This window comes from Pyxicephalus adspersus, chromosome 2, assembly GCF_032062135.1.
Source record: "Pyxicephalus adspersus chromosome 2, UCB_Pads_2.0, whole genome shotgun sequence".
In the NCBI taxonomy this organism is placed as follows: Eukaryota; Metazoa; Chordata; class Amphibia; order Anura; family Pyxicephalidae; genus Pyxicephalus; species Pyxicephalus adspersus.
In genome coordinates this window covers 112,322,141-112,336,616 of record NC_092859.1, presented here as the reverse complement: position 1 = coordinate 112,336,616, position 14,476 = coordinate 112,322,141, and the positions used below count along the sequence as shown (strand labels likewise).

Sequence of the window (14,476 nt, the reverse complement as noted above, 5' to 3'; positions counted from 1 at the left end):
TTATATTCATATTATCTACTAGAACCCCTGTTCGGACATATTTCTGTAAGTTACAGGTCTACAATTTATAAAAAAAATTTCATGAAAAACAGTGGATCACTTTTGGTACAGAAATCTAGACCTCAGTGTAACGCTCAGGTGGTTAAGGGAGAGACTTGTAAACAAACAGGGCTAAAAATCATGAACCTAAATGACCCCCTGATTAAAGGATTGCAATCAAAATTATAGAAAGAGAGGATTGCATGGATATAACACCCAAAATCTTTAGTTCAAGGTACAATTGAGCTTCTGAACAAACCATCTGACCTCAAAATTCATAACAAAGACTGAAGTTTCAATAGGTTTCCAGCAGTTTAGAAACCATCTAATGTGTTTTTAGTAGAGGGCTGCCAGCCTGCCAAGATTCCCTTGCATTAGAAAGTAACAGAGAAAGAATTAGGCTGTGTTCAGAATGGTGGTGAAGTTACGGTTTTCTCATGCCGGTGAGCCCGTGCCTGTGTGGAGACGCTGCATGTAACGTCTAACTTTGGCATCCCAATGGAGAATGAAGGAAAGAAGCAGTAAGTAGTTCAGTAACGCTCAGTGTCAAATCTACAAATGCTGGTTAAGTACTGTGTGCTGTGGTACAAGCAGCCGATCAGCTGGCAAGGTGCTAGTCCCCAGGAGCCGCACTGGATTGTTTGTTCAAGTTTTAGGTCTGAAAGGTTTGTGCCCCATTTGGAATTTCAAGGACACCTTTCTCTAGAATACATAGAGTTAACATAGGTGAGAGGTTGTTGTAAAGTGCTTTTACTGCTTTTTCAGAATATATATGTATGTATGTATGTATGTATGTATGATCTGGGCACAATTCACTTTAATAGCTTGAAAAACTTTTCAAAGTATTGGGTACCACTAAGGACTATTTTACACACACTAATATTTTAATTTACACAAAGAACATTCTAATAAGTTTCTAGTTAATATTTTATCGCCATCTGTTACCCCTTTCTGCATTATTCCCTACCAGAGGGCATGTTATGTCCCAGATTCTTGCATATAAAACCATCTTGTTTATATTTCTCTTTGGTGATTATAAACCATTGTTTGCTATTTTTGTAACCTTATAGAAAATAAAAATTTACAAGAAAAAAAAACCCAAGTATTTAAATAATCCTAAATATTCTCTTGAGTTTCAGGAATTCTGTTTGTATACTGTAATTTAAAATAACATTTCTATTAGGGACACCTTTCCATAAAAAATTCCAAATTCCAGTATAGTAACACAAGTTTCTTTTGGCCAGAATCAGCGATATCCAATTTTCAGCACATCTGTTACTTCTCTTAAATAGGGCACAGCAACAAATTTACTTTTTTAACTCTGCCCAATTATCCATGGCTGCTAGTTACATTTTCAGGGGCCTTCTGCCAGCCGGAGGAAAAAGTCCTGCATAACCCAACAGAGCTTACACCAGGCCAAGGACAGTTAACAACCATGTTACAATGTTTCAGCCTGGCAACTAATCACTCTGCACCCAATGCTTTATCATAGAAACCAGAGAAAATCAGTTCTCTACAGTTCTAGGTATTTTTTTTTTATAGTTTGGCATGAAAGAATACTAGCAGCAAAAGAGCGGCTATCAAGCAAGCCCTAAATGGGAACATTGAGTGTAAATTAGGAACTTTAAATGCCATGAGCACAAATAAATATGGCTGTAGTAGCATAAAAAGGCTTATGGCTGCCATTCTTGAACTCTATTTGCCTGATGAAAAATCAGATTTGCTTTTTGTTATGCTATTTGCCTGATCAGAAAGCAAAGGCCAGTTTGAGGCACACAACCAACAAATTCAAAAGATGGTCCCCAATGGAATAAAAAAAAAAATTATATTGTTAGTAATCTGGTCTAAGACTAAAACTGCCCTGCTAGAATCTCTACGGGCAGCATGGTGGCTCAGGGGTTAGCACTCCGGCCTTTGCAGCACTAGGTCCCAGGTTCGATTCCCCAGCCAGGACATTATCTGCATGGAGTTTGCAGGTTCTCCTTATATCTGCGTGGGTTTCCTCTGGGTACTCCGGTTTCCTCCCACATCCCAAAAACATGCAGTTGGGTTAATTGGCTTCTCCCTAACAATTGACCTTAAACTACATTAATCACATATGACTATGGTAGGAACATTAGATTGTGAGCTCCTTTGAGGGACAGTTAGTGACACGACTATGGACTTTGTACAGCGCTGCGTAATATGATGACGCTATATAAATACTGTATAATAATAATAATATGGGAATTTATCAAGATGCAATGAGACAGTCTACCTGTGATCACCTGTCAGTACATTCTCCCTCACAAAGCAAAGTGATATTAAATGTCCACACAAATCCAGACTGCAGTCATTTAAAGAATCACAGACAGTGGATCCATTGTTTACAGGACAGCGGTTGTAGGTAGGGAGCCTTTTGTGATATTAGATCAAGGAAAAAGAAACTCTGTTCTTAATCATACATATGCTAATAGCATTGAAGCACAAAGCAAAATTCTGAAGCATGACTTTGGTTTGTTTGAGCCAAAGGAGAGCTGTATATCAGATAATGTAATTATGTATTTTGGCAACCTGACCTGACATACGTCAGACCTTGACTATAGCATACAGAAGATCTTTTTACCTTAAGATCAAAGCTGCAGAGGCTGAAAGAGTCATCATCCTTTTCCCTGCGCTTCCTCTTCTAAAAGCAAATAGAACAAAAAGTCCATATTATACGTCACTCATAAATAGAAAACAGTAGCAAAGGTAAACTGATAATTCTAAAGAAAATATGTTCTACTGAAAAATAGATTTATCACACAGTTGTACAGGTACACATAAGTTCTACAATCACACTTGTGAAGAAAAAAAATAAATAAATAAATAAAAAGATGAAGCTCTAGCACTGCTGTAGAGGCCATCCATACCCACATAGCAAAACACAATACGTAAGACGCAAGACTAAACATGTCTGTTAAATCACTCGCAAGACCACATCTGGCTTTGTTTGGGACTTTTAAAGAGGCAAGTAAATTCTTTCTTCACTTCACACATCACTACAATTTATTGTTACAATAAGCTTACAGCTGTTTGTCATTATATTACACAAAGTAACACAGCCAAAAAGGGTGTACATACATGAAAGATAAAATTAAGTTATACAATCCTGTTAGCACCAGGGTTACACAAAACCCTCTGTCTAATAAAGGCCTCACATATGCCAAGTTTTTTCATAAGTTTCAACAAAAGTTAGCTATCAATGTTTTTATATTTATTAAGTCAGACACACGGCATTGACACACCTTTACCTACAATTAGTCCCTGGTCAATAACAGACGATGAGTTATCAGCAGCTGATTATCTGCAAAAATGAATTGGTAAACCTAGGTATCTACGCAGACAGACACAAAGTAAGGCTAGCTACACACGTACAATAGTTCTCGTCCGATAATCGCCTCAGGGCTGCTATTGGACAATAATCTGGCGTGTGTACAGCTCTTGTCGTTCATCGTCCGTACGACCATCCTTGGCAGAGGCACGGAAGATGGGCGATGAACGATCGCAATGCAAGTAAAGAGGAGAGAGATCAGCGGGTGCCGCTCCATCGTTCTCCCCCTCCGTAGAGCAGAACTGGGCTGTATGTACAGCACTGTTCATGCATTGTGCAGTCGTTTGTCGTTGGAAATGATCGTGAAAGATCCTTTCCAACAACAATTATTGAACGTGTGTACATAGCCTAATGCATTGCATGCTTTCACTGTGGGTAGACACCAAGGGCTAAAATACAAAAATCTACTGATGTACATTGCAATAACATACATTTTGCCGCAAGTTAACAAACAATATGTTCGTTAAAGTATTGGAACACCAGTCCTTTTGAAGAACATATCAGTGAGCTAAGGTAATCACAACACATGGTAAAGGACTACCTTCAACCCAAAGAATACGGCAAGTTTATGGTCATACCGCAGTGCACATACACAACACACCAAAATGCCAAGTTCGTAATGAGTTTCCAGGAATTATTTATTAGGAGTTAGATGTGTTTAGATGTTTGAAATTTTAATCATCATCCCTCATGCTGCACACAGCACTCTAATTCAAATAAATCATTCCTTGAAGCCACCTTATACACAGATTAAAACTCCCAGTCCTCCACTCTATGATTCCTCCTGCCAACCCCTCCATCGCTGTGTCCAACACTGCTGGTTGCTAAAGAGACTTCAGGAAGGTGGATTCTCTGCATTACAGAGCCATGGTGAATAGTAACCATTTATTGTCTTACCGTTAATACACACATTCACTAGTGAAAAATTTGAGTGTGCCCCAAAAACTACTAATAGTCTGAAGAGAAATATGAAGAAACTGAAGAATGCCTGCAATGTAAATACAATCAAACAGCACTAACCAGAGTAAAATCCCATTGTGTCCCAGGGGTCAGGAATGTAAAAGAGCTTCCTCTTCTTAGGGAATGTCTGAAAAAGAGAAGTAGCCAGAAATTAGATCAGACAAAAAAAAATACGAAAACAATTGTAAGTAAAAAAGAATAAAAAGGTATAATTAGGACTTTATTAGCACGTTATCACCCAAGAACCACGTTTTCAATGTACCCACTCAGAATGCCAAGCTCACACAAATGACCATACTTTCCTTCCATCAGCACCTCTCGAGCCCTTCTTCTGCTTCCTAGCTCATACTGAATTAAACCTGCAGAGTTGCAGATGGCCCATTACATAGAATATTCACTTCATGTTTGTATTCTACATTCTTTTCATGTTTGACATACAGTATGAACATAATGTATTGTAAATAATCTTATCTATATGTGTTGAAGTATACCTAGTTGCTGACTCTTTATTAGTCCTGCATTTTATTGTCGCTCTTGTCACTACTGATACCGTACAATAGCACGAGGCGGTACCTGCAGCTCACTCGGTTTGCACAGGTAGTCCAGATCCTCCAGAATCGCCCATTCGTTTGTGCCTTCACAAGTAGGTTTGCAGTGTCACCCAGTACAGTCTCAATGATACCAGGAGACAGAGCTGGACAGGACCACAACCCAGAAGCGGAATACTTGTGTGTATGAGCCACATTATAAATTAATTTCGTGATTTCAATTTTTTTACTTACATTTTCAGTGTGATTTGGAATGCAGCCTTCAGTGGGTTAATGATTTTGGTTCCCAATTTATAATGTCATTTTGTTCCCAAATATATTGCATGTATATCAATAAATGTTTTCAACTTGTATAATACATTCACCAACAATAGTGATTCATCATCTTATATGTGATTTCAATGTTCCCAGACAAACACACACTCCTGCTGCCCCACAGATGCAAACATACAGGCATCTAGGTTGCACAGGTGTATGATAGGTCCGTTGCCTAACACATTAAGTATTCCCTGTGAATGCCCACGTAATTGGCTCAGAAACTTGTCAGCTTAAACCATCTAGTGGCTGAATACAACCACTGCAACTTATTAAAAACGCACACACAAAAAAAAGCTGAAAGGCTGTTACTAGGGGCTAAATACTAGTAAATACAGAACCTCATTCAAAAGGAGGGGCATAAATTCTTTTAAAGTAACACCCCCCATCCAAACACCACTAGCCCCAATGCGTGATTTGCTGAGCTCCCTCAGAGAATGGAGAAAAAGCTGGTACTGTTCTTGGTATGGGCAGCTTTCACTGGGTGCCTGAAGCACATCAATCACAAGACACCAGTGCCATCATGTGGAAGTGTGTAGGATAACAAGCTCTGTATAAAGTTTAATTAGATTGACCTAAAGCTTACACAGAACTTCAGCAGACAGTGGATAAGGAGGCGGCATGAAGAAACTATAGATATAAACATTGTGCAGGGCCATCAATATGTTTTATATACTTTAAAAAAGGTCTAATTACACACATTTACTACAAAGTATAATATGACATTCTGGGCTTCTTCCATTTTTTGCCACCTGTACAGACTATTCATCTCTGCTAAGAGGGAGGTGGCAACATTAGCAAAGACAGAAATATAAACACATTTGGCCTGCGAAAAAACCTCAAATGTTCACTAGAGTACAGTGCATGCACCGCTAATACTACAAATCCCAGAATGCTCTGCTTGTGCGTCATTCATTCTGTTGACATTCATTAGCGAATTTCCTCAACTGTAGATATTTCTTCAATAAATATCAAAGTTGGCCAACGACTTTGTCCAATTTTTTCATTTTGACCCACTGTGTATTTGAGTTTGCCACCCCTGCTCTACAAGAATATCTTCCAATATCATGCAGTACATCCGCAGCTACTGAACCAACCACTACTACAAATCCTTTGCTGCAATTGCCTTCCCTTGTTGGGGTTACTGGTTCCCTCCTGCTCCTTCACTTCATCACTAAAGTACACAAAAGTGATGGCCAGCAAGAGAACCACAGGGACCCTGTATCCAACACACTCACTAGTGGAGGACACCAGTGACAGCAAAAGCTTGACCTGACTAAATGCCCAGCAGAAAGGAAGGTATGACACTCACCATACTTCACCAAACTATACAACCTGATTATACTGTCATGTTCTTTATATCTAACAACTTCTATGTGTGATGGCCCACACAACAGCATACCAAATGATTAGATCATTTAGTTTCACCTTTCTATCACATAGTTCTGGTAAATTTCAAAGAGATTGTATATGTGCAACATACAAAAATTTTACATTTGTATAGGTTGTAAACCAAAATGGTAATTTATTCACTAATACACACTTAATAATTTCCTTTTCTTTCCTAGTATGAGTCTTCCAAATAAATGTACATTTTCCAATGCTAGCAAGTAAATTTTCATCCAGAATTCAGGGTTGGGCCTGAGCCTACCCTTCCTATAATTAATTAATGGACGATGGCTGTGACCGGCTCCTTAGTCGGACGACTTGAGGTACTTCAGACATAAATAAATGCAGAGAAAAGAATTTATATATCTCACTAAAATGTCACTCCCCTCGCTACATGTGAAGATAAAGTAATGTAAAGTATTTGCAATATTTAATACTGAAAAAAGTCTGTCTGAGATAAAAGCATAGATGTTCATGTAAAAGAAGATATTCCTTTTATGGATCCAACAGGTTCTTACAGACTGTCACATGAGTTAATCTCTGAGGCTGGCAGAAAGGCAAAGCCAAGTTACAACTGCTTTGGAAACACCACTAGCAAAGAGAACTGATTTATAGTATTAGCAACAGCCATAAAAACAAACTCTGATATGGAAGATAAAATTAAAAAAAAAAAAGTTTTGCCAATCCAGCAATTTGTACATGCACTACTAACTTAAAGATGAGCTAAAGTCCCACTTCTCACAATGAAGGATCAGACAGGTGACTTATGCAAAAAGGGGCAGCGATGTCCTTCACCTGCCGGATGACAAAGGTGAAATGTGAAAAAGCTGAGCAGCTCCAGGGAAACCCAACAACCCCATCTTCCCTTGTGTGTGTCAGGGATGAATTAAACTCACATGGGAGTTGGCACAGCCAATCAGGATGGGCAAACATTCTCTCTAAGAAGAAGAAAGGATGATGGCGGTGGTCTGCGATGGAACATGGATAGGCGAATAGTACAGCTTTAATTCTGCTTTAGGGCTACCCCCTTAACTAAAAAAAAAAAATTTTATTTATTTTTTTTTTTTGTTTGTTTTGGGGGCAAAATAAAGGGCTAATACGTTGTATAGCCCTCATTTTCTTGACGTGCAATGTACTCTTCTCCCAGATGCCCTGGGCAGTCCCTCTCGTCACACAGCGCCATTGGTTCTGAATTGTAGGTGATGGCATTGCAGCCACTGCCCACAGCAGAGGGTCCTAAATGGGTGTCTGCAGGGTGGCTCAGAGTATTACGCTGGAGCCAGGAAATAATACAAGTTCTTTTGACCTTCCCTGTAACAAAAAACATCCACTTAACCTTTGTAGCACAGGGACAGCTCCACTAAAGCTTTAAAGTATGGAAGGTGCCATCGCTGGATGAAAATGGCTGCCAGGTATCCATACTTATGTCACTAATCCAGGACAAGAAAGATGTAAATACATTCCGGCTCAGGAAGCACTGAATGTCAAAGCACTAACATGACAGCCATGAAACAGATATTAAAAAAGGAAACGTCAGCTTCATATTTATTTTTATTTAAAGTGACATCATCATGAATTATGTACGGGCTGCCATTACTGGTCTTTTAAACACATTGCTAGTACTCTCACTGTACAGACCGGCCTGTCATCTTACTGCCAAAACATCCCCCACCTCCTCTTAGTGCGCCTGCCTAATGCCGATGCATTTATTCCTATAGGAGATTTATATTCCTGCAGGAAGATACTATAGTGCTGGGCAGGGTCAGACCAGGAAGATCCCTGGAACTGGAAGAATATCTATTAAAGTCTACCTAAACTCATAAATTTCACTTTACATAAAAGGGTAGACATTCTGTTTCTTCCGACGGAAGAAACCTACGGACCGATTGATTGCTCTGCAGGATTGAATGTAAGTGGATTTTTTTTTTTGGTTTTGGGCATTTTTTAGTTTACTTCCTCTTTAAATGGCCTTGTGCCCAAACATGGCAGAAACAGTGGGGTGACTTTTATCTATACTACTAAGTGCCATCGTTACTAGATATACAGTCATCACATGTATTTCTATAATCACAATATTGTCTATTGGCAAACAAGGACCTGCAAGCTTACTTTGGAAACTTACAGATCCCAGTGATCACAGATTAAAACTAACAAAACATTTGTATAATTTTACCTGTTACTGATTCCCATCAATTCATTAAAGGTGATCATTATGGTGGAAATGACATTGTACCAGCTTGTGACAATCCATTCATACAATGTAAGCAGCCTGCAGTGTTTCATGGAGCGCTCTCCGCATAACACTCCATAGAGAGCTCTGTGATTGGTGGATGACCATGACACGACACTGACAGGTCACATGATTGCATTCTCCCCAAACATTTGTACACCAGAAACTTTTGTTTAGTTATAAGTCTATTAGTCAGGATGGAATTTCCCAGCCAATAGCCTGCTGATCCCCTATTATCCATGACAGCAGGGCCATGCAGGGGTGTTATGGGGGAAAACCTGGTAACAAAACTATACCAGGTCCATTGTCACCTCATGTCATTAGTCTGCTCACCAACACACAAACCTGGCGGGAAGAGAAGCCGTCTGAAGATTGGGAAGACACTCAGAGACGGCTAAACCAATGACACCACATTCACCCATCGCGCCTCATTCACCCCACAGAGCAAAGAAGCCAACACACGGTGCATAGAACCACCCGAACCCCCGGGGCCTATATCTCCCTGCCATCCCCTGAAGCCCTTCAGCGCGCCTACCTCCTGCTGCAGCTTCTGTCCGGGGAGGTCGGGCCTGCCAGGCTGGTGACGGAAGATTTCCGTTTAGGGGCATTTCTTTTTTTAGACTTCACTTTATCGGAGGGCGGAGAAGGGTCCGCCGGGGGCTTCATTACCTCCTCCCCCTCCATGGTGGGCTCAATATTCAAGCGGCGGACACAGAACGTTCGTCACACAGCCAACCGCCGTACCGCTAGTTTGAAAAGAGCGGAAACTGGGCATCAGCCAATTGGATGGCAAGAACATGGTTGCTAAGAGATGAATAAGGCGCAGCTATGAGGAAAAGACCTCTACACATGCGCTCTCTGGGCTGCTAAACTTGACGGCCATTTTACTTAAGGGCAAATCCCTGGTCGTGACTTCCTATGTATTCGTGACTAGCAAGCCAAAGTCGAAGTAAAATGAAAACAAGAAATATGTATCCTGCACTTTCCGACCTTTTTTTTCTGTAAATAATAAAAAATACCGCGTATAGTGTCACATATCTCACGCTATAGTGACATAGACCCCACCCCCTCACCCAACACAGTGTGACAGACCCTCCCAGGTATACATGTCATGATTACATTGTATCAGAGCTGTGTGTTCTCTTATCATATTGTCACTACAGTGCCATACAATCAGATCACCTTCCCCTCCCATACATGTATTGCTTTGTGGTGGGGCTGCTTGGAAAGGGAGCCACCAATGTTCTACAGACACTCAATGATGCTCCCCATGAACCCCAGTTCTGTGTAGTGCATGGAACTAATAATGTTTGTCAGAGAAAAAAAAAAAAGATACTAGAGGGATTGATCCTATTATTACACAGTATTCATATAGCGCCAACATATTACGCAGTGCTGTACAAAGCCCATAGTCACGTCACTAGCTGTCCCTTAAATGGGCCCACAATCTAATGCTACAGCAAAGAGGGCCCCGTTACTAAGTAACAGCTGGACTGATCTCTGAGGGAGGGGGGACATGAATGACTTCTCATAAACACAACATATATTTCTATAATCACAATATTGTCTACTGGCTTCTCTAGGTTTTATATGTGCCCAGCTAAGAACAACCTGGGAAACCTAGCAGCCATGACCTGATCCCAAGGGACACAGACACGGCAGGAAAGCTCTTGTTGTAGGCCTGACCCACAGGAACAAATATAGAATTATTACTATTAAGTCCTGTTACTTGTTCTTTTAACACTTTGCTGATGGAGACCAGCCGTGTCTCTGTTCCCACCTCCTCATAATCCTTCTCTAGAGCTGCCATATCCTCCCTGGCCTCAGAGAACTCCCCTTCCTCCATGCCCTCTCCCACGTACCAGTGTACAAAAGCTCTCTTAGAATACATGAGATCAAATTTGTGGTCCAGCCTTGCCCAGGCCTCTGCAATGGCTGTAGTGTTGCTCAGCATACACACAGCACGTTGAACTTTGGCAAGATCCCCTCCGGGAACTACAGTAGGGGGCTGGTAGTTTATTCCCACTTTAAAACCAGTAGGACACCAGTCTACAAACTGGATGGACCTCCTGGTTTTAATTGCAGCTATCGCAGCATTGACATCTTTAGGTACCACATCACCTCTATATAACAGACAGCAAGCCATGTATTTACCACGTCGTGGATCACATTTCACCATCTGATTTGAATATTCAAAGCAAGAATTGGTGATCTCTGGCACAGACAGTTGCTCATGGTAAGCCTTCTCTGCGGATATTATGGGTGAATAGGTGACCAGTGGGAAGTGGATTCGAGGATAAGGCACCAAATTAGTCTGGAACTCTGTCAAGTCAACATTCAGTGCCCCATCAAATCTCAGAGAAGCTGTAATGGAAGAAACAATCTGGGCAATTAATCTATTCAAGTTGGTATAAGTGGGGCGTTCAATGTCCAGATTTCTGTTACAGATATCATAAATGGCTTCATTGTCTACCATAAAGGCACAGTCTGAGTGCTCCAGGGTTGTGTGGGTTGTCAGAATAGAATTATATGGTTCTACCACTGCAGTAGATATTTGTGGAGCTGGATAAATCGAGAACTCCAGCTTTGATTTCTTTCCATAATCCACTGACAAGCGCTCCATTAATAGTGAAGTGAAACCAGAACCTGTGCCACCTCCAAAACTGTGGAAGACCAAAAATCCTTGAAGTCCATAGCACTGTTCAGACTGAAAGACAATAGGGGGGAAAAGAAAGAAAAAGAATGTTGGCGAAAAGTTAAAATTAAGGTATATTAGGGTGTTTGGTAAAAATTAGGTTAATCCCCCAACCCAGATCCATGCTGCTAAAGGGGTTAGTAAAAGAATGAAGTGCTTAATGCCAGAAGCATGACATTCTGAAAAAAAACCCACCTGCATTTTTTATATACCAATTTCAACAGTTAGAATTCTGGCCACCAATGTAATAGGACATTCTTTCCACAGGGCACAAAAACTTGGGAGCACCTACTCCCCCCCCTTACCTCCAATGAATAGTTTTTTTTTTTCCATGGTTCAGAGACCAGAACATGTATGGGTACCTCAAACCCTAAAATGTCTGGGGTTCCTTTAGACATTTAAAAAAAGCTGCAAAAAGGATGGCATAGACCCTTGGCAACCGCATTTCTGAGGAAGAAAACCCATCTTTTCCTATTGTACTCAAAGTGTGCTGCCCAAGGTTTTTTAACTCTTGGATTAAGGTTGGCATTAGAGAGATCCAACCAGAAATGGGTCAGGGATCGATTAGGAACACAGTCACCAATAGAGTTTATGCTAAATGTCCAATCTGCTTACCAGCTTTCGTATCCTGTCAAGTGTTTGGTCTATTAATTCTTTGCCAACGGTGTAATGCCCACGAGCATAATTATTGGCAGCATCTTCTTTGCCCGGTATGAGTTGTTCTGGATGAAACAGCTGCCTGTAGGTTCCAGTTCTTACTTCACCTGCAAAAATAAGAATACAAAGCTGACATTTGTTTCATACTGACTTGGCAATTAGGTGCAAAACAAATTCACAACAGCAAACCTAATTTTCATGCACACTTTATTTCACCGTCTATAGTCCCCTTTAAACAACAAAAATAACCAAACATTTCACTGCATTGCAATGCCGTCATCCACAAATGTTTTGAGCACATAGGTTTGAAGATGGAGGGGGTTAGGACAGGGTTACAGGAGGAAACATGGGATCTCTTACCGTAAACTTACAGTGGGGCAAGGGCTTCTTCTCCAAGAAGTAGTGTTATCCTCTTGATACATACCATGGCAGGGCTATGTTTGGTGCTTATATTTGTAAACCCATTTTACAATCAGCATTATATCACATGGCTAGAGTTTTACTTTATTAGATTTATATTTGTGAAAAAAGAAAAAAAAAAAAAAAAAAAACTTTATTTAGATGTATTTTAGCATATTGGACCATTCCAAATATCATAGCTCCAATAAAACTTCTGGAGCCTTTAAAGATAAAAATAGACAGTTTTGAGAGAACTTCTAAGGTCAAAGATTTACTGTAGTTATAAAAGATGAAAAGAAACATGTTAGGGATATCAAAAGCATTGGATGTATTCCATCTTCGTTGGTAAACAATAATATAGAACCAATTTAAAAAGTTTGGTGTGTTTGCACAAACTAATGTAACTGCAGGGGTGTCTAAAAGTTACAGTAGTAAATGCTACATAATTGATAAATGTGTAATGGTAGGAAAGACAATTTATTATTACTGAGAATGTGGGATCATGGTGGAGGATGAAGTTTAACCCCCTAACCGCTAAGCCCGTAATTTCTCGCACTAAATATTTTTGCTCTTTTGGTTAAGCCCAGAGAGAATCTCTTGTTCAAGCCTTCACACAACAAAATTTGATTTTTTTATATGCACATTGGATATACTGCAGAAGGCTTCTAGCTTCCATGGAATGAATTAGTTTAGGAAATACCATACCGATAACAGTTGGCTCCAAATCAATGAAGACAGCTCTTGGAACGTACTTTCCTGACCCAGTCTCACTGAAAAAGGTGGAAAACGAAGAGTCTACGGCCGCAGTCTTTTGTATTGTGCCATCTGGTTGAATTGAATGCTCCAAGCAATAGAGTTCCCAGCAAGCGCTTCCCATCTGAACTCCAGCCTGGCCAACATGGACAGATATACATTCTCTCTGCAATACAAAAACTTTAATGTCTATATAAAAGGTCATAAAACATGTTTCACAGTAGTTGGCATTGAGTATATAAACCACATAGTTTTTCATGAGACACAAGGTAAAGTTTACCCACACATGACATTACAATCTGATTTTTTGATCTCTTTCATTCCCTATAGATATACCTGGAAAGATGAGAACACCGTACAAATCTGCATTGAGAGAATTCCATTGTATACATATATATTGCAGATAAGTTCGGACCTCCATAGTCCCACTTGCTTTTTCCAGGCCAGATAAAGCAAGTGGACTATGGAAGTCAGAGCGCACAATAAACCAGAAACACTCAGCCCTTGGCATTTCAAGGTTCAGAACTATTAAACCCCAAAGATCCATGTAAAGAAGCAGATCGAGCAGAGTGAAAACAAAAGAGGTCCATCCACCCCGACCAACAATTATCATAGAGAAGGCTCATTAGAGTCCCTATAATAGTGGGGGTAAAAAACATAAATCTAATTCAGTTACAAAACAGTTACAAAATTATCTAAAATAAATTTCACACATACACACAATTTTAGGTTTGGCATATTTGGTTTCCATTTAGTGAATAAAAGTATTAGTCAATCACAATTCAGTGTAAAAAGTGTGTACACATTGTATATCATTCAGGAGTTAGTAATTCAATGCAATGTTTTTATGTGATTGAAAGTGAATGCAGTGGATTTATTTTAAACTAGATGATACCACAGCTAGCTTTACACATGTAAAAATATAAGCAAAAGGCACACCGTCACTGAGCAATACATACACACACTCATACATACAAATATACCTCAGCGCTGTACAAAGAACAGTGGTGCACTTACATGAATCTGAGTCATATGTCCAGCAATTTTGATTTTAAGGTCTCAATGCGTATCCGAGTAATAGTGGAACATAGCAAGTTTGGTTGAAATGTCTCCAAGCGTTTCCTAGTGATCACCAAGTA

General features: G+C 40.0%; 2 protein-coding genes across 2 annotated transcripts in view; both read right to left on the bottom strand.

Annotated features, from left to right (window-relative positions):
• Positions 1-9,561, bottom strand: part of NET1 (neuroepithelial cell transforming 1) — a 20,702-nt gene extending 11,141 nt beyond the window's left edge. Inside the window, exons 1-3 of the mRNA XM_072401856.1 lie at positions 9,369-9,561; positions 4,412-4,478; positions 2,645-2,704 (exon numbers count right to left, since the gene is read on the bottom strand). Of these exons, the coding sequence (XP_072257957.1) occupies positions 2,645-2,704; positions 4,412-4,478; positions 9,369-9,517 (276 nt within the window). The 5' untranslated portion in view covers positions 9,518-9,561. The remainder of the gene's footprint in view (positions 1-2,644; positions 2,705-4,411; positions 4,479-9,368) is intronic.
• An 872-nt stretch (positions 9,562-10,433) lies between these two features.
• TUBAL3 (tubulin alpha like 3) overlaps positions 10,434-14,476 on the bottom strand; it is a 5,775-nt gene continuing 1,732 nt past the window's right edge. Inside the window, exons 2-4 of the mRNA XM_072399060.1 lie at positions 13,290-13,503; positions 12,144-12,292; positions 10,434-11,540 (exon numbers count right to left, since the gene is read on the bottom strand). Of these exons, the coding sequence (XP_072255161.1) occupies positions 10,434-11,540; positions 12,144-12,292; positions 13,290-13,503 (1,470 nt within the window). The remainder of the gene's footprint in view (positions 11,541-12,143; positions 12,293-13,289; positions 13,504-14,476) is intronic.